The following is a 26,039-nucleotide window of genomic DNA, read 5'->3' as shown; positions in this document are numbered from 1 at the left end:
TTGAGTTTCCCAAATGATCTTGACCTTTTTACGTAAGGTCACTAAGGTCAAGAGGTTACCCTGATTCAAATTTTGTCAAGACCTGTTATTGGTATTTAGTTATTCAAGTATCAAAGTAGAAGAGCAATCCGGTTCAGATGTAAGAGCGGACACACACACACACACACACGGTTGGATAGCTGGACGAGAGTAATTTACCAATCCAATCACTCTAATAAAATTAGCGAAGGTTGAGGACAGTGGTGGTGGTGGTTTATGGTGGTGATAGTGCTGGTGGTGAAGGTGATAGTGGTGCTGGGGGGGGGTGCTGGTGGACACAAACGTTTATCAACTCACATGTTATAAGAAAGTTTGTTCCAAATTCCTCACATTTATCTAAAAAGTGATGACTGTTGGTTCAATAATCTACAGTCTGATTGATATTTTAATTCTAAGACGTGGTTGTGATATTCTCCGTTGTTATCTGGTTCTCTGTCACCCTAAACAGCTTTTCCTCTAATTCACAAATTATCTTTTATACGCCTCTTTCGTAGATGGGCGGACACACTAACGCCTATATATACAGATTAAATGCTTTGACAGCAGGAACTGAACTAAAAGTACAGAAAGTGTCTTAACCCTGGGTAACGGGAACGGAGGAAAGTGAACCGCCAGGTCCGCCACTCTGCTCCACACACAAAGGTCAATCAGCGGGGTGAAAGTGAGGTGCAAGTAACCTAACTTGCGTCACTCAGTCAACACCATAGCTGTACACTCTACGCTTCTCATTACTCCACTTAATTGGTCAGTTAAAAGTAATGGGATGTAATGGAGTAGAAACGGATTACCTGAAGATTGGGCAGCTTTAGCTTAATCCAGGTCATGATCAAACACCCTAACGCATACCTAGTCTAGCCTAGTCTAAACTTAACCCAACCTAACCTAACCTAACCTAACCTAAACTAACTTCCAGCTTAAATTAACCCAACTTTTCAATATAATTTTAGGTTGTTTATAATTCACGTTTAATAAGCTGGTGATCCTTAGAATCTTTTTTTTATATAATAGAATCCTTGCAGAATCCACTTATAATAATATATCATAATAGAATCCCTCTTTAATGTCCAAACAACGTCAACCTAACCTACTTTTACTGTCTTTTATCAATGACATTATCAAATTCAAACACTTACGAATGATCTTTATACAGTATACTATTATTATATATCTCTCAAGAGCTTTTATTACCATAACTCACACTATCTTGCTATTCAGACTAGACTATTATGGTACTCGAGGCTAAACTAAGAAATGATTTACGTCTTACTAAACTAATAGGCAGCAGTATATTTATATGGATCACATGAAGATTAGAGACCCCAATCGTATTTCACTAAAAGATTAACCAACCAAATCTAATATAACCTAACCTAACCAAATGGCTATCGTGTATGGGCCCCCAAAAGTTGTTCGGTCCATGTAACACTACTGTTTTTGTTGTATATGAATGACACAAAACGTCAGGGCAATATGAATATAAGACCACCAGCTTATTTCAACTGATGATTTAACTCCCTAACGTTAACAAGAGGGGGTGGGAGGGAGGTGGATAGGGTGGTTAATCTTATGTTGAGGGACTAATCTTCATATGATACATTCTATACCACTTGACTGATTTTTTCTTAAGTTCCGGACAAGTTATGTGTATTAATAAACCTTCATCGACCGACGAAACCTGCACCTTCTCCCAGGAGTTCACCTCAGTCCTGAACAAGCCACACTTACAGAAGGGAGCAACAGTAATGGGGCCACACCTCTGGAAGTCAGTAACAAGGCCACACCTACAATTCTGGCCATAATCCAGAAATTAGTATCAGCAGCAGGGTCACACCTACAACGCTGGCCACACTTTCAGGAGGCAGCGGCAGCAGCCAACCTAAAACACAGGCCACAACTATAGAGGAGGCACCAATAGTAGCAAGACCACATCTTCAACAATGGTTACACCTTCAGGAAGCAGCAGCAGCAGCTACACGTGTTGGATCAATAGCGAGAGGCCGCGCGGGGTGGTAGTGCCACACCTGCTGGCCACCTCCCTCAGTAGCACACGCGTGTGAGAGAGCAAACTTTAAACAATGTACAGCTCTTGAGTGTTACTATGTGACCACTGCTGTGACGGTGGTGGCTGAGTGTTACTGTGTGTATATAACACTACAATTTAGTTTGAGGATATTGGGTCCTCAGTATACACCATTACTTTTCATGACTATCCAGGAACCGTATACATTGTCACGATATGGACTGTGACACTGGGATGACAGCCATCTTGATTTACTTTCCTATGGTTATTTTTCCTGGGAATGACAATTATATAACACTAAATAATATTACACGAAATTAATGTCTAATGAAGAATTAATTACAGGTCTGGAGTATATCCGAGTTAGCAGAATGGAGAGCGAGTGTTACTTCCCGCCCAGATCATCTAGTGCAGGAAGACGACTTCACCGTCATGACCTGCGCGACCTCCAGACTCGAACAGTGTTTACACGACGTGAGGGGAGTCGTTTCCCTCATTACGCTGACATATGTAACATATACCAGTGTAGTGTCTGTCATGTTTCACTTCCCTGTAGGATAGGCAGGCCCGGGGTGCACACAGGGGCACAGAGAACACGTTCCCCTTCCCCGCTTTATTCAACTTCCTCCTTGATTTACATACACAGAGGTACAGGTTATATTTCTTATCAAATTTCTGGGTGTTCCCTCCACTCAAGACACTTCAAGAATTAAACCAAGCTAGACTAAGTTGTCCCTAATTGTACATGATAAAAGCACAAGATACACAAATATATAACATAAGCAAAAGGTCAAAGGGAAGCAGTCGATGGGGAAGCGGTGTAATTCTTGGGAAACTACTCGTGTAAAACAAACCCCACGTTCGTGTGTGCGTTGGGTGGTGTTGGCATTTCGGTCACGTATACTAAGATAAACAAGTTTGATTCGTACACCTATGATCATACACAACAAGACTATGCCAAATACTTCTTAAATAAGACCTAAAGTATGGGAGGACAGCGCAAGGCAGAGTAGGGCAAAATATAGCTTGATACAGGTCGTCCGGACTCGGGAGCCATGACTGAACGTGACGCCCACCACTTGAATATCCTTATCTATCTGGTAAATTATATGAAAATGAATGATATATAGAGTGATGGAAAAGCCCTGGACTAATTTATACCGAGCTGTAGTATAGTTGGGTACAAGCTAAACAATTAACAAAATCGCTTCTCTGGACCTTGTTTAATGTCCCTCCTCCATATCGTCATGGCGTCATCAATCAATTTATGAACAAGATGTGGGCAAGTTACATCATATTGTTTGAAAGTCTGTGCATACGAAGTCAACGACTCGAGTGTACTACCAATAGGTGCATCCCAGAGTGCTAAGCGAGCTGTGCAACGAGCTTGCGGAGCCCCTTAAGATCCTGTTCTGTAAATGCCTGGATGAGCAAAAGGTCCCCAGTGACTGGAAAATGGCTTATGTGAACCCTATTTTTAAGAAGTACGATCGTCACTCCACTAATAATTATAGACCAGTGAGCCTGACCAGCATATTGTGTCATGTACTAGAGAGCATTAAAAGAGATGCCATGATGGAACATCTACTTTGAAACAAGCTTGTAAAGGACTGCCAACACGGTTTTATGCAGGGACGCTCCTGCTTAACACACTTACTCAAGGTATTGGATGTTTGGACTCAAATTCTGGAACAGGGTGATAATATCGACAATATATCCCTAGATTTTGCCAGGGTTTCCCCGTCTAGAGTACTGTCACCCCATCTGGTCCAAGAGATATGCCAGAGACGGTCAGTTGATTGAATGTGTCCAAAGGAGGGCCACCAGACTGGTGTCTGCACTACGGCACCTCAGTTATCCAGAGAGATTAGAACGCCTGCAATTGCCTAGCTTATACTATAGGCAGGCAAGGAGCGACCTAATTGAAGTTTATAAACTTCTCAGAGGGCACTACTCAGTAGAGTGTCCATATTTGGAATTGGAGGATACCCGCCCCATAAGGGGTCACAGCTCAAGGTTGAGAAGCCGCAAGCTCAGAAAACTGTGAAGGCAAATTTATTCGGAGTGAGAATTGTGAACTCTTGGAACAATCTGCCAGAGAGTGTTGTGACGGTACTGAGTGTGAGCTCTTTCAAGACCAGACTTGACCAGCACTGGAGCAGGTTCGATGCATTCAGGAGCCAGTGCATGCCCTGTACTTGCCAACAGTGCGTAACAGAGACGCGACCGATCGTCCAAGCGGCAAAGGAGCCGATCAGTGGGGAAGAGGATAAAAGTAAAGTAAAATATCTACCCCGTGTAACACTGTTTACATATTCTTCCCCAGTCAATATACTGATTTTAGAATACAGCCTAGAAAACGATACTGAGCAAAAAAGAGACCAACGTCCTTATCCCAGGCTAAAGAGGCTGGCGTCTGCTCCTGGGACACGATCAATACTAATACGTGACTGCCTCCTGACTCACCACGTTGTTGCTAGGTTCTGCGTGACGCAGCGGCCACCCTTTCATAGCTGCCTTATCCCTGTCCTAGGATAGATAACAGCTCCATGTGGTAGTTTGGGTTTAGATAACTGCGCCACGTGGTAGTCTAAGACTATATAACAGTTCCACGTGGTAGTCTAGGGCTATATAACAGCTCCACGTGGTAGTCTAGGGCTATATAACAGCTCCACGTGGTAGTCTAGGGCTATATAACAGTTTCACGTGATAGTATAGGGCTATATAACAGTTTCACGTGGTAGTCTAGGGCTATATAGCAGTTCCACGTGGTAGTCTAGGGCTATATAACAGTTTCACGTGGTAGTATAAGGCTATATAACAGTTTCACGTGGTAGTATAGGGTTATATAAGTTCCACGTGGTAGTCTAGGGCTATATAACAGTTCCACGTGGTAGTCTAGGCTATATAGCAGTTTCATGTAGTCTAGGCTATATAGCAGTTTCACGTAGTCTACGGCTATATAACAGCCCACATGGTAGTTTAGGGCTATATAACAGTTCCACGTGGTAGTCTAGGGCTATATAACAGTTCCACGTGGTAGTTCAGGGCTATATAACAGCTCCACGTGGTAGTTCTAGGGCTATATAACAGCTCCAAGTGGTAGTCTAGGTTATATAAAAAGTTCCACGTGGTAGTCCAGGGCTATATACAGTTCCACGTGGTAGTTCCACGGTAGGGGCTATATATAAGTCTAGGCTATATAACCACGTGGGCTAGTCTAGGGCTATATAACAGCTCCACGTGGTAGTCTAGGCTATATAACAGTTCCACGCGGTGGTCTAGGCTATATAACAGTTCCACGTGGGTAGTCTAGGCTATACGTGGTAGTCTAGGCTATATAACAGTTCCACGTGGTAGTCTAGGCTATATAACAGCTCTAGGGCTACAGCTCCACGTGGTAGTCTAGGGTTATATAACAGTTCCACGTGGTAGTCCAGGGCTATATAAACAGTTCCACGGTAGTCTAGGCTATATAAGTTACGTGGCAGTTCAGGGCTATGGTAACAGTTCCACGTGGTAGCTCCATGGTTATATAAGTTCCACGTGGTAGTCTAGGGCTATATAAGTTCCACGTGGTAGTCTAGGGTTATATAACAGTTCCACGTGGTAGTCTAGGGCTATATAACAGTTCCACGCGGTGGTCTAGGGCTATATAACAGTTCCACGTGGTAGTCTAGGGCTATATAAGTTCCACGTGGTAGTCTAGGGCTATATAACAGTTCCACGTGGTAGTCTAGGGCTATATAAGTTCCACGTGGTAGTCTAGGGCTATATAACAGTTCCACGCGGTGGTCTAGGACTGTTACCGCAAGCAGTAATGAGTAGGATGACACATAAACAAACACCATGTTAGGCGGTAAGTCATGTCTTGTTTATTGGGTGCCGGCACCTCAGCTACCCTGAGAGATTGGAGCGCCTGAACTTGCCTAGCTTATACTACAGACGGAAAGGGGGGACCTAATTGAGGTGTATAAGCATCTCAAAGGGCACTACTCAGTCGAGTGTCCTTACTTGGAGCTGGCGACGCTCGCCTCACAAGGGGTCACAGCTCAAGATTGAAGAAGCCGCAAGTCCAGAAAACTGTGAGGGCAAACTTTTTCAGAGTGAGGGTTGTAAACTCTTGGAACAATCTACCAGAGAGTGTTGTGACGGCACCGAGTGTGACCTCTTTCAAGACCAGACTTGACCAACACTGGAGCGGGTTCAGATACATTCAGGAGCCAGTGCATGCCCAGTACTTGCCAACAGTGCGTAACAGAGACGTGACCGATCGTCCAAGCGGCTAACGAGCCGATCAGTGGTAAAGAGGATAAAAGTAAAAGTTAAGGTTCCCTCAATTAAATTTTATTACTGTACCCCCACCTTAAAACCTCCTGCATCTCACCGTATAGGATACCTCTGAAAAAACATATTTGGGAAACCTGCCAGAGGTCAGCACACTCTTGATCAATAAATAAGACGCGAGGAAAATGTTTATCACCCCCACCACAAGATAGTTTATGTTACAGGTGTACCACGAACAAATCTGTTTAACCATTTACTACTATTTTCATTTGAAAGTGACGATGAGAACGAAAAGACCCTAAAGAAAAATAAATATATCTTTATGTTATCTACTTATTCATATTATAATAAATCAACAAATCAATGGATATGTTCGTGAATTTAACCAACATTAGTCGTCTTGGGGTCGGAGTATAAACACCGTAAAGGGTAAACAGTCTTCAGCCGATAGTATCCTTATGTATTATTCACCTTTTCTCGCCCATAAAATTAATGCTATTAATAATGGGTCACCTGAAGATTCGCCCATCCCAGGAAGAATTCGGGGTGGGTAAACTTCAGGTGGATTAAACTGAGGGAGGTGGGGGGTAATCTTCAGGTGAGTATGTCTCCTGTCACCTTAAGACTCGCCCACTTAGGTAGCACTGGGGTGGTTAAAGTTCACGTGGAACAAAGGGGTGGTGGGCTAATCTTCAGGTGAGAGTAGTTATATGCTTTAAGTACGCCTCACCTTATATAGTTGATATTATATATTTCTAATGTATTTGCATGCATTGTACAATTCATGTCAGACCTTCATTTCCTGTGTAAATTCTTTAAAAATGAAAATTAACCGAATCCTGACTCCGTTAACCAGTAACTAAAGGAACTGGTATTATTATTTTTTTCGGTTATGCATCGAATTTTAGGATTTTAAGTTTGGTTAGGTTAAAAGGTATTATTGCGTTTACACACCGTTCATTCCTACCACTAATCTATTATCATAATCGAATAAGACGTCTAATTATAAGATAATTTTCATCTATTACATTACCGACGGAAATGTATAATAACGGAGATAGCTTTCCCCAAAAATTTCTATTTTCTTCCATTAACCTCCCGCCATTATCGTCTGCCTCTCACCCAACACTGCGTGTCTCTCGCGTCTCCTTCATAAATCATGATGCGCATGCATACCCGTCACACGGCCAATCAAAAGCGTTTTTGCTAATTCAGAGTACATTTGGCCCAATCAAAATCGAGTTTTATTTTGGGTCTCATATTTTGAAATTCAAGTTCAGTTCCGACCATGGAAGTCTGCGATGGATGTCACTTTAAGTATATGGAGCTGATTGCGAGTTTTTGGAAAAAAAAACGTAGAAATTATAGCATTTTTTCGATCGCATGGTGTTCTTTCAACCTCAGTAAAGTCTACTAAGAGCAAGACGGAATGTAAATATCGCAAAGACCAACATATGTGGCGTTGGGTAAGAATCCCAGAATGCAACGACGAACAAGAACTGGCCAATAAGGTGAGAAATAGTTGATTCCACTATATGGTGAGAGTCAGTTAGGTTAGGTTTTGGTTTTTCTAGTGTTTTTTTTCTATTTTTCAGTCGCTTAGCCACTTTTTTTTGAAAACGTCAAACGAAAAAAAAATCGCTAAAAAAAAACCCGGCTAATTTCCGCCAAAAATGAAGGTCATATTCGGTCTAAACACTCACAAATACACTACAAAAATATATTTTTTACTTGCTAAAAGTGAACGGTGTGACAATGCAAATTTACCGGTTATAATTATGGTTTTCTGATATTTTTTATGTTTTGAACGACTTCCAAATAGGTGCGTGACCGAAACGATAATTTTACCAAGGAAATATGTTCATAATGGAAGGCTTTTTTTTCTTACCTTAGAGTACAGTATTCAGTAAATTTTTACTTTTGGACAACATAGGAATGTTATGAATTTTATCTTTGCAATCAGTAGTTTAAACAATTCTATGGAGGCTCTGCCTCCATGGGCCCCTTGGCATATTTGTTGTTTCTGAGGGAAACGTAATAGAAGAAGTGTCTTAGAAATGTCGAATCTAACTATAATAGATACCAAATTCCTAAGATTTCTGTGTTGTCCGAAAGTAAAATAATACCCGGTACTGAATATTTGCAAAGGGGTGGAGGAATTGTAACTTATAATTTTGTTCTTCCTTAGTTCTTGTGAGTAAATATGTTCCATCACATGAGGATACCATTTTTGCACTTCATCTGTTAACAAATTCTTCCCAGTGACCAACCAAATGCTGAGGACCCGAATGACTTTGAGCAACCTTTCCATATGGTGCCTTATCTAACCAAATCTTCCAACCTAATGTAAATTAACTTACCAAACCTAATGTGAAATAATATCCTTCCTTTTTATGATAGCAGGTTTCGTTGGTTTATCATATCTACAACATATTATTAATGCAAACAAGTCAATATGGTGTTGCAGGAGGTATTGTGTTGACACAGATTTATGGTGAGGATGAAAAAATTGCCAAAGCAAAATTATTAAATTAGCAATTCCTCCACTATCATAGGTTATTTTAGAGGTAGAAAGAAGTTTTATTCTTTAGAAAATATCTTTAGAATTGCACCTTGCCATAAAGCAGTCTCCTAGGTTATTACTCAAAACTAACCCAACCTTAAAAATCATAGGAAAAAGGTGTATCACTTTATTACCCGATACAGTACTTACTATCATCCAAACAACATCTGTGGAAAATATGAACAAATTTCATAAATAATTCCTTTTACTAACTGTCTCTTCCACTATTACCAATGTTACCTAACTAAACAAAACTTAACCTAACCAAACAAAACCTAATTAAAAAAAAAAAAAAAAACCTAACCATGATGGTGGATTAAGCCCAGGAAAAATAACCTGGGTATTTTAAGTATAGATACTTGTCAGTATTTCTTAATACAGTATCCATTTGCACATTCTTTTATACAGTATATATATGCAGCTACAGTCCCTTTCACTAGTGCATTCACAGGGCCTCGTCATATAAACATTCCACAAATCATTATCTTTGATACATTTGTTTTACTATTTTTTAATTTGATCCCATTGTATGTTTACTATTAAGAGTTTCCTTCTGTCAAATGTAAACAAACACAAGGCTGCCACACTGCACAAAACCTGACGACCCCCTGTAAATGCATTAGTGAAGGGGACTGTACATGCATGTTATTTTTCCTGTGTATTTCTACATGCTAATTTTGTTATTGTGTGGGGCAGGCTTAAATCATATACAGAGTGAGTACTGTACAGTGTACTGTATACTGAATTCATAGTTACAGTACCTTAAGATTCACATTCCCAGGTAATGTCAGGGTGGTTAAATTACAGGTAGGGTATAGTCCAGTTTCCAAATGGTGCTTTCACCATGAAGTGTGTTTTGTGGTACATACAATGTGTTATTGTTGATTCCATTAGGTGATACCCTACTAATAACATATCTAATGATTGTCACCTGACACACACACACACACATATATACAGTACAGCTATATATATGCAAGTAAATCACTGTAGGTGCGAGTGATCCAGGTGTGTGTGTGTATATATATATATATATATATATATATATATATACAGTAGATGGTACAGGACAGAGTCAGGCCATCCTGTATCATCACATAATCACAAGCTCAAGACAACAGCATGTGCTGGTGAGTATAATGTATACAGTGCAGTAGTAGTATACATTATTTTGTTTATTTACAATATATTGTACGTTTACAGTGGTGTTTGCATAAATAAATACAGCTCTGTATCTGTCCCTGTCTGTACGAGATGCAGTAATGTCTGTCCATGCAAGTTGCATAGTTTAGACTCTCAGAAAACTTACCCCAGTACATGTACTGTACCCAGAAAAATTCCGGGATTTTTTCTGGGGATGAGAAATTGATCTCAATACTGTACCTGGAAATTTCTCATTCCCGGAAGAGTTCTGTACCAAATATTCCAGCTAACCGGGATATCACTTTTATATACTGTAATATCTTCAGATTTCACAGGTTGACACTTTGAACTGGAGGCCATAAAAGAACATTCCTCAAGGGTGCCAGAGTGACACCTGGCTGAAATGTAACCGGTGCAATATAACTGTTGAAAAACAACCTTAAAACTTTGTATGTACTCTACTCCAAAACACACTTTTAGCTATGGAAAATACACTAATAAGCTGTGGGGGGAGGGGGCTATTTCAGGTGACTACTGAGGTCCAACTTGACCACTTCATAACCTAAAGTTACTATACAAAAAGATACATGCTTCCTTATTACTCAATCAGATAGCAGTAGACCATGGCAGACCATAAAACAGATGATCATCCAGATGGGAATTATCCTTGTGGGATGATGCCAGACAATACTTTCCAGACTGATGTGCTACCTTTGTTGTGTGAGAATCCCTTGCCAGTTATTAATTGGCTTAAACAACATGGACTTCTAAAACATGAAATGCATTGTCAAAGTTGCCATAATCGGATGAACTGGACAAAACATTCTAGAAGTAAAGATGGCTTTGCATGGAAATGCCAGACCAGATACTGTAAGAAGTACAAATTCACAGCTACCATAAGAACTGGATCTTTTTTTTCTAAATCCCATGTGACACTTCAGAAATGGGTGCATGCAATATATCTGTGGAGTGAACGCGTCGGTGAAAGAACAGCAACCCGTCATGTGAATATTTCTGAGAAAACAATGATTGATTGCTATAGTTTTTTTCGGGAAGTGTGCTCAAAGCATTTTCAAGCAAATCCAATTCAACTCGGCGGTCTTGGGATTATTGTGGAAATAGAGGAATCTTGCTTTACTCAAAAACCAAAGCATCATCGTGGACAAGCACCACACACTCCTGTACCTCCTATATCTCCTGTATGGGTCTTCAGTATCACTGACACAAGCACCAAACCGACCACAGGGTACATGGAAGTAGTCCAGTCAAGAGATGCTGCTACTCTTCTTCCCATTATACAAGCAGTGATTCAGCCAGGATCCATTATTTACTGTGATGAGTGGAGGGCATACTGTAATCTCCAAGATCTCAGTGGTGACACAAACAAACCTGTTAACTCTTCAATCAACTTTGTGGATCCACATTGTGGTGCTCACACTCGAACAGTTGAGTCATATTGGAATAGGCATAAAAGTCACATCAAGACGATGCGTGGCTGCAAAAGAGACTTTATGAATTCTTACTTAACAGAATTTATGTGGCACGATCGTTATTCTGATAATGCTTTTGAAAATTTTTGTAAGCATATTGCTTTACAGTATCCAATGTAATAGTGTTATATGAACTTAATGTGCATACTTTTGTATTTTTGTAACATTACTTTAATGACTTATTGTACAGTACATGATTATTACAATATCCAATGAAATGTACTTTATTGTACTGTAATATTTAATGTAAATATTTAATAAAATTATTGTGCATTCTTTTGTATTTTTGTAACCAAAATATAAGTACTGTACTGTACTTTAACAACCTTATTGTGCATTCTTTTGTGTTAGGATGGTTAACCATCAGGTGGGATAAGCTGAGGTGCTTAATCATCATGATATCCGAATTTAATTAAGAAACAGCCAGAATATTCTTGCTGGTGTTTATAATGAAAAAATAAAAACCAGCCCATATAAGATATATGGCTGCTGAGATTCAATGTCACCAAGTGTATGAGGCTGCACCTGGGACGTACCAACAGTAAGGAGGCGTATCATATGTTCTAACAGGATGAAGAAACTGCATTAATTGAGGCTGAATGTGAAAAGGACCTAGGTGTGTATGTTGACAATGAACTGAAGTTCTTAGGCCATTGTGAAAAGAAGGTGAATCAGGAAAATAAATTATTAGGTCTTATAAGAAGGTCATTCAGATATCTAGACGGTCCGTCCCTCATAACGATCTTTAAGAGTGAGGTGCTTCCCCGTCTGGAGTACTGTCACCCCGTCTGGTCCCCGAGATATGCTAGGGACTGTCAGTTGATTGAAAATGTCCAAAGGAGAGCCACCAGGCTTGTGTCAGCACTTCGGCACCTCAGCTACCCTGAGAGATTAGAGCGCCTGCAATTGCCTAGCTTATACTACAGACGGGCAAGGGGGGACCTAATTGAGGTGTACAGTATAAGTATCTCAAAGGGCACTATTCAGTGAAGTGTCCTTACCTGGAGCTGGCGGACTCTCGCCCTACAAGGGTTCACAGCTTATTGTTGAAGCCGCTAGTCCAGAAAACTGAGGGGTAACTTTTCAGAGTGAGAGTTGTGAACTCTTGGAACAATCTGCCAGAAAACGTTGTGACGGCTCCGAGTGCGAGTTCTTTCAAAGCCAGACTTGACCAACACCGGAGCAGGTTCAGGTACATTCAGGAGCCAGTGCATGCCCAGTACTTACCAACAGTGCGTAACAGAGACGTGACCGATCGCCCAAGCGGCTAACGAACCAATCAGTAGTGAAAAGGATTATTAAAAAAAAAAGTACATGTACATTTCCTATATCCTAGATAACGTGAGTCACATTTCAATACTAGTAACCCAACCCCCGAAGGTCGCCAGAATCTTACTTATGCTAAATTGTAGATTTACCGGGTATCTGATATTGATAACAGTTGGGTAGGCTATCATTGGACATTGGCTAACATTGTCCTTGATTGTTGCTACACCAGTCCACTGTAGGCTCAACCTCTTAGGGTTACTGATGTTAAAATTTTGCATTACCATATTTGCATGAAAAATATACAATACAGGTATTTGTATTTTGATTCTTATTCTGAAATTTTTCTGTTGAACATTCATTGTTTTAATGATACAGTAATACAACATAGCTTTCTTTTTCATTGTAACTACTGTACAGTACTGTGTTCTGGAATCTTTATTTTAGAAAAATATTTTTGTTTTATATTTTGTAAATTAGTTTATGATTTTATATATTATACTTTAATTTTGTTCTGCATGTAATACATATAATAAGTGTCTTAATAATTATATTTTCCTCTTTACAAAATTAATGTAACACTTGATATGTGCAGAATTATTTTCGCTTATGGTAAATACACGCTGTGCTGTAGGCTGTGCATCTGTGTCTTCAGCAAGTAGGCTGTGGCCTCTGTGCATTCAACACCTAGCAAATTAAAACAAACTATCTGTTGGATAAGTGATGGTTTATTATAATTTGCTGAAGTGTGCTACTGTATAGGTATTTGTAGTCTCTGATCTATTTACTGATAGCCTCCATGATAAAAGCCATTTTGGGATTTGAAAATGGAAGTCAAAATTTCTGTTTTGCTAGTGGATTAACAAATTACCGGGTACTGTATATGAACATCTACAGTAATTTTCATATTTTATAAATAATATCCCAAAACAGCTATAGTTTATAGGCACCCTTATTGTAAACCTCTACCAAAACTTGTTCATTACCTCCAAATACAGACATGTCCATTGTTGGAAGAGAAATTACACATTAATGAAAATTTATGTGTCCCTTGGAAGGTTCACCATTATGTGAGCAGGGATATACTACATGTATTACGGAGGCTGAGGTACTGTATTATGCATTTCTTTTAAAGCAGATTAAATGAAATAACCAAATCCAACCTGATACATGCAGACGTACCTACCTTGAATAAAAAAAAAATAATCTAAGATCAAATACTTCCTGGAGAATAGAGAAAATGAATAAATCAAATATAATTCATTTTGTCTATTTTCCTGGAAGTGTTTGATTTGAGAAAATGCAATGTATAGTACAGTACTGCAGTTTATATTATTAAAACAAAACATTTTGTCTTATATTTAAAGCTAAATGTTCTTTTCATAATTCATTTCTCTTCTTTCAACAAGATAATGTACAGTACACTGTATCTGAATTTAGAGGTACTGTACTGTACTGTACTGTTTTATGAAAAAAAAGTTTATCAAAGTACTGTAGTAACAAAGCTGTATGCATAAAGTAAGCTATGTATTATTAGTTCAGTATATTTTACGTGTCTCACCACTGGATTTGCATTCTGTGCATTAAAACAAACACATCTCTAAAGAACCTGTCAGACAGTATCAAAATATAGTGGTGAAGCTGAACTTAACGTGTACTAATTATTGGGTATCTGTACAGTAAAGCTGAAATTTTAGAATATTTCATCGGTTTTACTGTATAAGAATCAGTGTTATAATGGTTGTGCATTGCCTTAATAGAAAATGAAACAATGTGCTACAAAATAATTTATGCTAAACGTGTAATACAGGGTAGAATGATGTTACCTGTACTATACTGTACTGTATTATAGTTAGATTTCATGTCTGGAATACAGATCCAATGGGGAAGTGAGAAAATATTAAATGTGATGAAATATCCACACGTACAGTAGTTCTTCACAGCCATCAGCATAGGATTTGTTAGTTCACCTTGTCTTATCAGGAGCGATTAGTTCTGTAGTCTCCAGCCTGATTATGAACAGATGATATTACTATATTACTGTACTCTAATAATCCCCATAGTGACAGTCTTATCAACAACAGTTCTGCAGCAAGGCAAAAGGCTAAACCAGTGATGATGACAAATGACAAGAATCAACTAAACTTAATTACTGTACAATATCATAGATTATTTATTTGTCAAGTTAGCTGCAGTTTGGTTTGGAATGAACTTTTAGTTTAACATTATCAATTTATATACAGTATTGATATTTGGGTAATGGTTTAGTGGAGTTCACGGCCTGGAGGGTGTTGGGGATCAGTGAGGCAGATGAAGGCAGAACATCGTTGAAGAAGAGGTTATGTATGATTGGTGGTGACAAGACTGGTGGCAGTCCAATTCTGGAGACTTCAGGGTATTCTGGAGGTCTTTATAAGATTCATGGACAGTAGTTCACACTGATATCCATGATGAAATTTTCAACATATTATATTTGTAATAGGAGTATCCTTGAGGTCATCATTGATGAGGAAGGAGAGATCTTATGGGAGTGCCCTGGTGGAGGCTGTGTGTGTGTGTGTGTGTGTGTGTGCGTGTGTTTGCTTTTGTACATATGTGTGTGTGTAAGGTGTAATCACAAGTCTGTAAAATCAGCTTAAACAGCAATTTAGACAGAATTTTAGGAAACTAATTTTTGTACTGTATATCCTGTACAGTAAATGGTGTTATGGGTGGGTGATGGTCATGTACGGTACCAAGATGGTTTCACTCCATTGATTTTTGGTAGTTATAGGTCTTTGTTATGTAATTACTTACAACAGACTGGATGTAAACTTTTTTCAGTTTGTTAAAACATCATTGAAATTTATTATGTTTGGAAATAATGTTGATAACTTACAGTATTTCAAAATCATAAATTTTGATTGTTGTATTTTCCTAGAATCAATATTTATTTTATGATCATAATGTATACTGTATACAGTACAGTGCTGTACAGGTATATGATTTAATAAACTTTTTTATGCCATTACAATATAAGTTATTATTTTTCCTTCCATTATGAAGAACAGAGAAGCAAAACAGTCCAATATGTATTATTTTTCAGCATCAGTGTTAGCTTATAGTTTAAGTGAATTAATTTGTTTTATTTTCAGGATATTATTTTTTTTCATTGAACTTGGTGGTGCAGCAGTAATGCACATATACTGTAACTTACTATTGTGTCCAGGCCTAGTGGCCCAATACAGGTGTGGGAATGGTGCTATCCAGTGTGACCCTCCCAAACATCACAGATTTTCACTGTGTACTGTACTCCGATTTCCTCCTGTAATAACACTGGTTAATCAAGTTCACAACAAAAAAATGACCAACTACCCAAATGACAAGTAAGCTGATAAGTGGTGAAATGATAAATAAAATACATTTTACTGCTGTCCTTTAAATTTGTGAAGCTTGCCAAAACGTGACTACTGTACAATACAGTACGTATCTTTATTTAATGTTCTTACTTGGCTCCTGAGCCCAGTAGTTGAGTAACAATTAACCTAATATGTATCATTTTGGCTTCAAAGTCCACCTAAAATTATCTTTTGAATAACCACTTTTTCCTCTAATCGTTCACCAGTTTTTGTCGTGTTTCTTCACTATTTGTAATAAGAGTAGTATCATCTGTATATTGAATATTTTATATTACTTTTACCATTCACTTTATTTTTTTCATTACTACAGTACTTACAACTTCTCTCATACAAAATCCTGAATAGACATTATACTGTTGTGTTGGAGAGAGCACACATCCTTGTCTACCGCCCTGTCTAGCCTTAAACCAAGTAGGCTTCAGGAACATAACCCGTACAGTACTGCACTAAAATATAGTACTGTATGTTCTGAAAGTTGGCTTTTTCACATTAAAAATATTTAAATCTTGTTATTTATTAAGATACTTTAATGATCTTAATTGACATCTAGATTAGGAAGTCCAGTAATGGCAAGCTACATTAGGTTAAGTTTGACCGCAAGCAGTGTGTGATGGTTAATGCCACGAAATCATCATCTGTATCCGTAACAAACGAGGTACCACAGGGCAGTGTATTAGGCCTGCTGCTCTTTGTTTTCTTCATAAATGACATGCCTGAAGCTGTACATTCCTCCATACAAATGTTTGCAGATGACGCCAAGTTATTTCGGGAAATTAAGAACCAAGCGGACTGTGAAAAGCTGCAGAAGGATCTCTGTGAGCTTCAAGAATTGTTAAAGAAATGGTTTCCGAGATTGAATGTCACGAAGTGTAAGAGGATGCACCTGGGACGTACCAACGGTAAGGAGGCGTATCATATGTCCCAACGGGATGAAGAAACTGCACTAGTTGAGACTGTGTGTGAGAAGGACCTAGGTGTGTATGTTGACAATGAGCTGAAGGTCCATAAGAGTCCCGGCCCTGACACGGTGCATTCTAGAGTGCTAAGAGAGAAGTGCAACGAGCTTGCTGACCCCCTGAAGATCCTGTTTTGTAAATGCCTGGATGAACAAATGGTCCCCAGTGAATGGAAAGTGGCTTATGTGAGTCCTATCTTCAAGAAGGGCGATCGTCACTCCACGAACAATATACGGTAGACCGATGAGCCTGACCAGCATAATATGTAAAGTGCTTGAGAGTATTATCAGAGATGCCGCAAGGGAACATCTACGAAACAACCTTGTAAAGGATTGCCAACACGGTTTTATGCCGGGGCGCTCCTGCTTAACACAATTGCTCAAGGTATTGGATATTTGAACCCATATTCTGGAACGGGGTGGTAATATTGACAATATTTACCTAGATTTTGCCAAGGCTTTCTACAGTGTACCCCACGAAAGGCTGAAAATGAAACTGGAGGAGTACGGAATTCGGGGAAATGTCCTAGCGTGGATAAAAAACTTTTTACATGACCGCAAGCAGTGTGTGGTGATTAATGGCACGAAATCATCATCCGTATCTGCCACAAGTGGGGTACCACAGGGAAGTGTATTGGGCCCGCTATTGTTTGTTTGTTTCATAAATGACATGCCTGACGTTGTACACTCCTCCATACAAATGTTTGCCGATAACGCAAGTTATTTCGGGAAATCAAGAACCAAGCGGACTGTGAAGAGCTGCAGAAGGACCTCTGTGGGCTCCAGGAATGGTCGAAGAAATGGCTGCTGAGATTCAATGTCACGAAGTGTAAGAGGATGTACCTGGGGCGTACCAACGGTAAGGAAGCGTATCATATGTCCCAACGGGATGAAGAAACTGTACTATTTGAGACAATGTGAGAAGGACGTAGGTGTCTATGTTGACAATGAGCTGAAGTTCTCGGGCCATTGCGAGAAGGTAAATCAGGCAAATAAATTATTGGGTCTTATAAGAAGGTCGTTCAGATATCTAGATGGTCCGTCCCTCGTAACAATCTTCAGGAGTAAAGTGCTGTACTGGGCCGAGTTCCTTTACTTCATATTTCATATTATTCTCTCTTAGATTCTGATTTATTCATATACTTACATGTTCTTTGTAGCATTCTTTTCAATGAGTATCCTGTTTTATAGTTATCATCCTTCAATTCTTTATTTAATATATATATATATATATATATATATATATATATATATATATATATACAGTGACCCCTCGTTTAACGAACACCTCGGTTAACGTAATTTCGATTAACGAACTGCCTTCCATAAGGATCTTCAATTCGGTTAACGAAAAAAAATTCGCTTAACGAACTTCTTACGAACCGACCTCAACATGTTTTCGCTTGCACTGACAGGGCAACCAGCTTTAGTATCAGTCCGCCAATACATTAATCGGTTCTAGGGCTTAAATTCCTTACTATTTTTGTAAATATCAAGAAGTTTATACTATTCAATAATTTTAAAAGTTTAATATTCAATTTTTTAGTCATTTTAACAATTATTGAACAAAATTGAAGGTAAAGTGACTAGTTTAATGCGCGGCATCCAGCCTCTTAACACAGCAAACAGGCGTCAGTCTCTCTCTGTTTTCACTGGAGGTAACATCTTGCTTGAGACTCTCTTCAACTAAACGCTTTTTTTCTGTGTTTCCAAGCAAATTATTGGTCATTTTGAAATATATTTTATATATTGACAATATATAATGCAGTGCAGCGTTGATTTAAAGAAAATAATCTTGAATTAAACCAGAGAGCTAAAATTTTATGGGTGAAATGGCACCATGGGGTGACTTCTCTTCCACCCCAATGCCTTCTCTTCTTCCTTCTCCTCCACCCCCATTCTAAATCCCATCATCATCATCATCATCCAGGAGCCTTCTACATACACACCTTAAAGTAAGTGAACTTTTCTACCATTTTTGTTGAATTTAGGAAATTTTCGGTGAGCTGGAACCAATTACCCAAAAACCCATTGAAACAATGGTTTCGGTTAGCGAACTTTTTTTTAGGTTAGCGAGCGACCTTCTGGAAGCGGATTGAGTTCGTTAGCGGAGGGGGTCACTATATATATATATATATATATATATATATATATATATATATATATATATATATATATATATATATATATATATATATATATATATATATATATATATATATATATATATATATGCAATTAAATCACTGTAGAGTTTGCGTGATCTAGGTATATGCTGATAACTCAAGAAAGAAAAATAAGTTCCCAATTACAAGACACGTCTTTTCACTATATATATATATATATATATATATATATATATATATATATATATATATATATATATACATTATATATATATATATATATATATATATATAGGTATATATATATATATATATATATATATATATATATATATATATATATTATGTATGTGTGTGTGTGTATAATACAATATGTGTGTATGTGTGTGTGTGTGTGTGTGTGTGTGTGTGTGTGTGTGTGTGTGTGTGTGTGTGTGTATGTATGTATGTGTGTGTGTATATATATATATGTATATATATATATATATATATATGTATATATATATATATATATATATATATATATATATATATATATATATATATATATATATATATATATATATATATATATATATATATATATATATATATATATATATACTATTATATATATATATATATATATATATATATATATATATATATATATATATATTTCTGGCTTATATTCTTGTATAAGTAATTCTTTTCTTAGTTATGTATGTGTTTTATATTAAATCTTCAGCAGAATTATTTATTTAATAATTTCTATGCTTGTCTTTAGTTCCACAATGTACATACATGTCTCATCTTTCTTTTCTTATACTTTTCAAGTCTTTCATTTCTTTTCGTATATACTGTAATATTATATTTTCTAAAGTTCATTGTTCTTGCCTTTCTGAAGTATACTCTGTTTTTACTTATATTCTCCTACATGGGTTAGTTTGCAAACCATGTTATTCTTAGTACATACACTTATTATACTTACAAGGGTAGGCTGCCACCACCAGACTTTTGGTTAGAATATAATATAACTCGTGGACAACTTTCGGGTAGTGTGGTAGAGTGTATATAGGCACGTGAGAAAGTATTATTTTCTGGGGCAGAATGTTTAGAAGGAGTAGAGAGGTGATACTCGTAGATTACTAATTCAACATTTATTAACAGTGAGTGAATAAGATGTTATTTAAATCCACTCAGACCAAACTGGACCCTCAGGTCTTACTGTACCATTGATAAAACAGATCCGCAAGTACTTAGTATTAATTCATCAAACACTTCAAGTACTTATTATATCATTAAACAACTCCAAGTACTTATTATGTCATTTCACAACTATTACTCATTACAGTACTTCATTATGCAACTGTTGTATTATTTCTTTGACAAGTAAGATTCAGAAATTACTACACGGTCAGATAACACTGGACCCTCAGGTCTTACTTTAACAAGTAACAAATTACCTTTTCAATTCTTGGTTACAAAATTATACACTCAGGTTATTATTTCATGGTCAATACCGACAAATATGCAATACACTGGACAAACTCCATAAGTACAGCAACATACAATACTGTATCTCCTGTTAGTTCGGGAGGAACAACATTGCAAATTTAACTCTCATTCAGTGGTTCAATACTTAACCTGGGATACTATATTTCTGCTAGTTATCCCTCAATCAAGATACAATAATACTTAGGCCCATGTAACTGTGAGGAGTGCCCCAGGGTATAATGGTGGCTCCATAACAAATGAAGATCGCTGTTAGGGGTTGGTTGTAGACCGACACACACACCAAGGGAGCTGGGGCTTGATTTGCAGGAAACGGACTTCCCAGTTTAATCCTGTCGAATTAACGGCATTGTCCAACCCGGCTACCGACCCACGGTAGCCGATGAGTATTCAGCTCAACACACTGGCCTGGAGATACGTTGAGGAAGAGTCCGCGAATGCGTAAATGTCTAACTTCATCTATACAAAACATACGTCTGGCAACGGTCCAGACGACACTTACTTTATATTAATCCTTTCACTGGGTAAATGACAATTTCACTGTTACAACATGAACACTGATATTCACAAAATTGACTAAGTTAAACTGAATTTATATGGCGGCGTGGAACACTGTGACTGGTTAACATACCTGGAGATACGTTGAGGAAGAGTCACGAATGCATGATTCTCCCTCGTGCGCAGTATATACGTGCGCCCGTGGGGCAACTCGGGCCTGTATTCATACCAGAAAGGTTGATTTCACCAATGCCAGACCTTCTCTACCATTATGGATCACTGTATACTGTACTTTGTTAGACTCCGATGTTCCTGATCAGGGTAATTTCCTATGTCTATTCATATAATCTAATCAGAGGTTGAGCTTGCCAGGAAAAAGTGGAATATCGACGTTGATAACATCAATTCTGCGAGCTCAGGGCTGTTGCGAACAAGGAACTATTCACGGGGAGACGTTAGATCTTGGAGATTATACAGGTTGACAGAATAGTTCAGGAGATTAATGACTTTCTTAAATAGACAACTGACAAACTCTAAACTACAACCATCAGATTCTCTGATGTTTGGGCAACAAAATACTCTGACTTCAGTAGCAATTGGAACCTCATGGTCATTCTTAGGGAATATACCGGGGGTATCGTTTGTACTGGCAGACTCAACACTCACTTACCTACCCAATGTTACTAACATTTACTTTTATCCTCTTCGCCACTGATCGGCTTGTTAGCCGCAGGCGATCGGTCACGCTCTTTCATTTATCTTCACCAAAAGAGTGGCTCGCTAGCTGCCAGGGCGATCGGTCACGTCTCTGTCACGCACTGTTGGCAAATACTGTGCATGCACCGGCTCCTGAATGTACCTAAACCCGCTCCAGTGTTGGTCAAGTCTTGTCTTGAAAGAGCTCACACTCGGTGCCGTCACAACACTCTTTGGTGTGTTCCAAGAGTTTACAACCCTCACTCCGAAAAAATTTGCCCTCACGGTTTTCTGGACTTGCGGCTTCTTCAATCTTGAGCTGTGACCCCTTGTGGGGCAAGCGTCCGCCAGCTCAAGTAAGGACACTCAACTGAGTAGTGCCCCTGAGATGCTTGTACACCTCAACTAGGTCCCCTTGCCCGTCTGTAGTATAAGCTAGGCAAGTTCAGGCGCTCCCAATCTCAGGGTAGCTGAGGTGCCGAAGTGCAGGCACCAGTCTGGTGGCCCTCCTTTGAACATTTTCAACCAACTGACAGTCCCTAGCATATCTTGGTGACCAGATGGGGTGACAGTACTCCAGATGGGGAAGCACATCACTCCTGAAGATCGTTACGAGGGATGGACCATCTAGATATCTGAATGACCTTCTTATAAGACCCAATAATTTATTTGCTTGATTTACCTTCTTCTCACAATGGCCCGAGAACTTCAGCTCATTGTCAACATACATACCTAGGTCCTTCTCACATACAGTCTCAACTAGTGCAGTTTCTTCATCCCGTTGGGACATATGATACGCCTCCTTACCGTTGAGTCTTGGCGCTTCCTCTTACACTTCGTGACATTGAATCTCAGCAGCCATTTCTGACCATTCCTGGAGCCCACAGATGTCCTTCTGCAGCTCTTCACAGTCCACTTGGTTCTTAATTTTCCGGAAATAACTTGGCGTCATCGGCAAACATTTGTATGGAGGAGTGTACAACGTCAGGCATGTCATTTATGAAACAAACAAACAACAGCAGGCCCAATACACTGCCCTGTGGTACCCCAATTGTTACAGGTACAGATGACGATTTCGTGCCATTAATCACCACACACTGCTTGGTCATGTAGAAAGTCTTCTATCCACGCTAGGCCTTTCCCGAATTACGTACCCTTCCAGTTTGATTTTCAGCCGTTAGTGGGTACATTGTCAGCCTTGGCAAAATCTAGGTAAATATTGTCGATATTACCACCTGTTCCAGAATATGGGTCCAAATATCCAATACCTTGAGCAATTGTGTTAAGCAAGAGCGCCCCGGCATAAAACCGTGTTGGCAATCTTTTACAAGGTTGTTTCGTATTAGATGTTCCACTGCGGATCTCTGATAATACTTTCAAGTACTTTACATATTATGCTGGTCAGGCTCACCGGTCTATAGTTGTTCGTGGAGTGACGATCGCCCTTCTTGAAGATAGGACTTACATAAGCCACTTTCCATTCACTGGGGACCATTTGTTCATCCAGGCATTTACAAAACAGGATCTTCAGGGGCTCTGCAAGCTCGTTGCACAACTCTCTTAGCACTCTAGGATGCACCATGTCAGTTAAAGCGTTCAACATCACTCACGAAGGACCTTGTATGCTTTAACTGTAATCAAACATATCTAATTTGACTCAAAACAAGGGTGTTCTCTCTAACATTCAAATTCATTTTACAGAGAGGTTGATTTCAGTAAGTTAGAGAAAATGGGATAACGGAGGACTGAGGCGTCTTGAAGCAATGAGAAAACGAACTCCTCAGATGGAGAACTCAAACGAAGGCAGAGTTACATGTTTTGTGGGCTATTGAGCGTAACATGAATCGTCTGATTTTGGCGTTAACTGACGTGTATGACTGTGGTCATTACAGTGCTCTCCCAATCTGGAGTACTGTCACCTTGTCTGGTCTCCGAGATATGCTAGGGACTCAGTTGGTTGAAAATGTTCAAAGGCATGATCTGGCTCCTGAATGTATCAGAACCTGCTCCAGTGTTGGTCAAGTGTAGCCTTGAAACACTGGAGTAAGTTCCGATATATTCAGGAGTGACCAAGATGATTCTGGAACTATGTCATCTCGATTATTTTATCCATGTAGACTGCTGATCGAGGGCCTCAAAACAACTCTTCAGATAAGACACAATAGGGCAACCTCATCGAAACATTCAAGTCTTGAGAGAGATGGAAAATGAGAACCCAAGCAGTTTTTTCGTGATGTCACGCACCACCAACATGGAGGGACATCATGCAGGACGAGTAAATAAATACAGTCCTTCACACAGAGGGTGGTAGACCTATTGGAGCAGTTTACGGCTGTAAAATATTTTTACATTAGTTACACCTTTACTATTCTAATTCATAGAAAACGAAATAGCACCATCGATTTTAAATCTTATTTAGGTACTAACTGCGAAGATATTGGAAGCATAATGTGTTGTCTAATGGTAGACCCTTCTGCCATATGGCAACACCAAAATTGTTACTGATCTGAATTTCTGCCTCATTTACACACAATTGCAGGGTCTCAATTGTTTCTCTTACTTTGACAACACAACATATAGACAGTACTGTACTTTGTTTCTCACTCTTGATCTATTTTTTTTCATTTTTGTATGTCTTTATTGTTATTATTATTATTATTTTTTTATAAATTTGATTTGTGAATTATTATTATATTATTACATTTTCGTCCCCCAGACCCCGATGTGGGTCAGTAGAGACCTGTGCCCGGGTGGGCTAATCCCAATAAACTAAAATTAAGAATTTGTATTTTTATTTTTTTTTTACTTTTATCCTTTTCGCCACTGATCGGCTTGTTAGCCGCTTGGGCGATCGGTCACGTCTCTGATTACTCTTCCTTTTCATTTATCTTCACTAAAAGATCGGCTCGCTAGCCGCCCGGGCGATCGGTCACGTCTCTGTCACGCACTGTTGGCAAATACTGGGCGTGCACCGGCTCCTGAATGTACCTGAACCCGCTCAAGTGCTGGCCAAGTCTTGTCTTGAAAGAGCTCACACTCGGTGCCGTCACAACACTCTCTGGTAGATTGTTCCAAGAGTTTACAACCCTCACCCCGAAAAAGTTTGCCCTCACGGTTTTCTGGACTTGCGGTTAGGTTAGTCTTGTGGTAGAGTAGGTGGCGGTGGTGAAGGTGGCAGTTAGTCTTGTGGTAGAGTAGGTGGCGGTGGTGAAGGTGGCAGTTAGTCTTGTGGTAGAGTAGGTGGTGGTGATATGAGATGGTAGTACTATTGTGATAGAATGGGTGATGGTGGTAGTGTAGTATTCAGTGTTGTGGTAGAGGACGTGGGTGGTGGTAGTGAAGTCGTAAGTATTATATCATAGTGGTAGAGCGGGTGGTGGACTGGTGGTTAGTATCCTAGACCTTAAGTGATACAACAGGTGTCCCTGTCTCGGAATTTGCCTGGTGGCTGGTATTGTACATTGTTCGAATATTTGCTTCAGACTAACATGGCCTCACTCACGGTATTAGATCAGTGGTGAAGAGGATAAACGTATTGTAAATAAATGCAACATGAAAGCTAAACATGACGGCTGAGAAGTACATGAACAGAGTTGTAAGAGAAAAAGTACATATAATAAGTTTGTAAAATTCCGGGTTGCCCAGACGCATATGGGTTAGAGTTAGATTCAAAAGGGGTTTGTGTTAGAAGCCCCAGAGAGGCTTGTCTTATACACGTCAAATTCAAGGGCTGAAACACCCATTCATAACTTAAGTAAACAAATACATAATTGTCGAGTAAAACAAAATCTTAGAAGGTTTGGGACACCGCAATGAAAGTGGAACGTATGCAAATGTCTACAGAGAAAATAATAAGTATTGTAATGGGTTTCGACCACTGTTTTATTAGTATGGCCTATACATTTATTGTTTGCGCGTTTTCAGAAAATGTGTAACAATATAAGAATTTTAGCTTAAGTTATATCGTTTATGTAATGTGGCTGAGTGATTAAAAATCCGGGTTAACTTATTCGAAGTTTCACCCGCAAGTTAACCTAGTCTAACCCAAAACCACCCCTACGCTG

At 38.9% G+C, this 26,039-nt stretch overlaps 1 protein-coding gene across 4 annotated transcripts; it reads left to right on the top strand.

Annotated features, from left to right (window-relative positions):
• Positions 1–6,716: 6,716 nt before the first annotated feature.
• Positions 6,717–11,818, top strand: LOC121877180. 4 transcript variants are annotated; one of them, XM_042382794.1, is made up of 2 exons: positions 6,717–6,796; positions 10,663–11,818. In XM_042382794.1, exon 2 carries the CDS (start codon positions 10,676–10,678, stop codon positions 11,660–11,662), a length of 987 nt encoding a protein of 328 aa, XP_042238728.1. In that variant the 5' UTR covers positions 6,717–6,796; positions 10,663–10,675; the 3' UTR covers positions 11,663–11,818. The 4 variants fall into 4 exon arrangements, with proteins under 4 accessions (XP_042238728.1, XP_042238736.1, XP_042238742.1 ...); XM_042382802.1 differs by having other exon boundaries at positions 6,722–6,796; positions 10,670–11,818; XM_042382808.1 differs by having other exon boundaries at positions 6,750–6,796; positions 10,667–11,818.
• Positions 11,819–26,039: the final 14,221 nt, after the last annotated feature.

The sequence above is a fragment of the Homarus americanus genome, unplaced genomic scaffold (assembly GCF_018991925.1).
Source record: "Homarus americanus isolate GMGI-L3 unplaced genomic scaffold, GMGI_Hamer_2.0 scaffold33468, whole genome shotgun sequence".
Taxonomy (NCBI): Eukaryota; Metazoa; Arthropoda; class Malacostraca; order Decapoda; family Nephropidae; genus Homarus; species Homarus americanus.
The sequence above is the reverse complement of the archived record's forward strand: the minus strand, read 5'-3'. Positions and strand labels throughout refer to the sequence as shown.

Excerpts from the sequence above, each read along its gene's own strand:
- LOC121877180 (XM_042382794.1), top strand. The coding sequence starts at position 10,676 with ATGGCAGACCATAAAACAGATGATCATCCAGATGGGAATTATCCTTGT.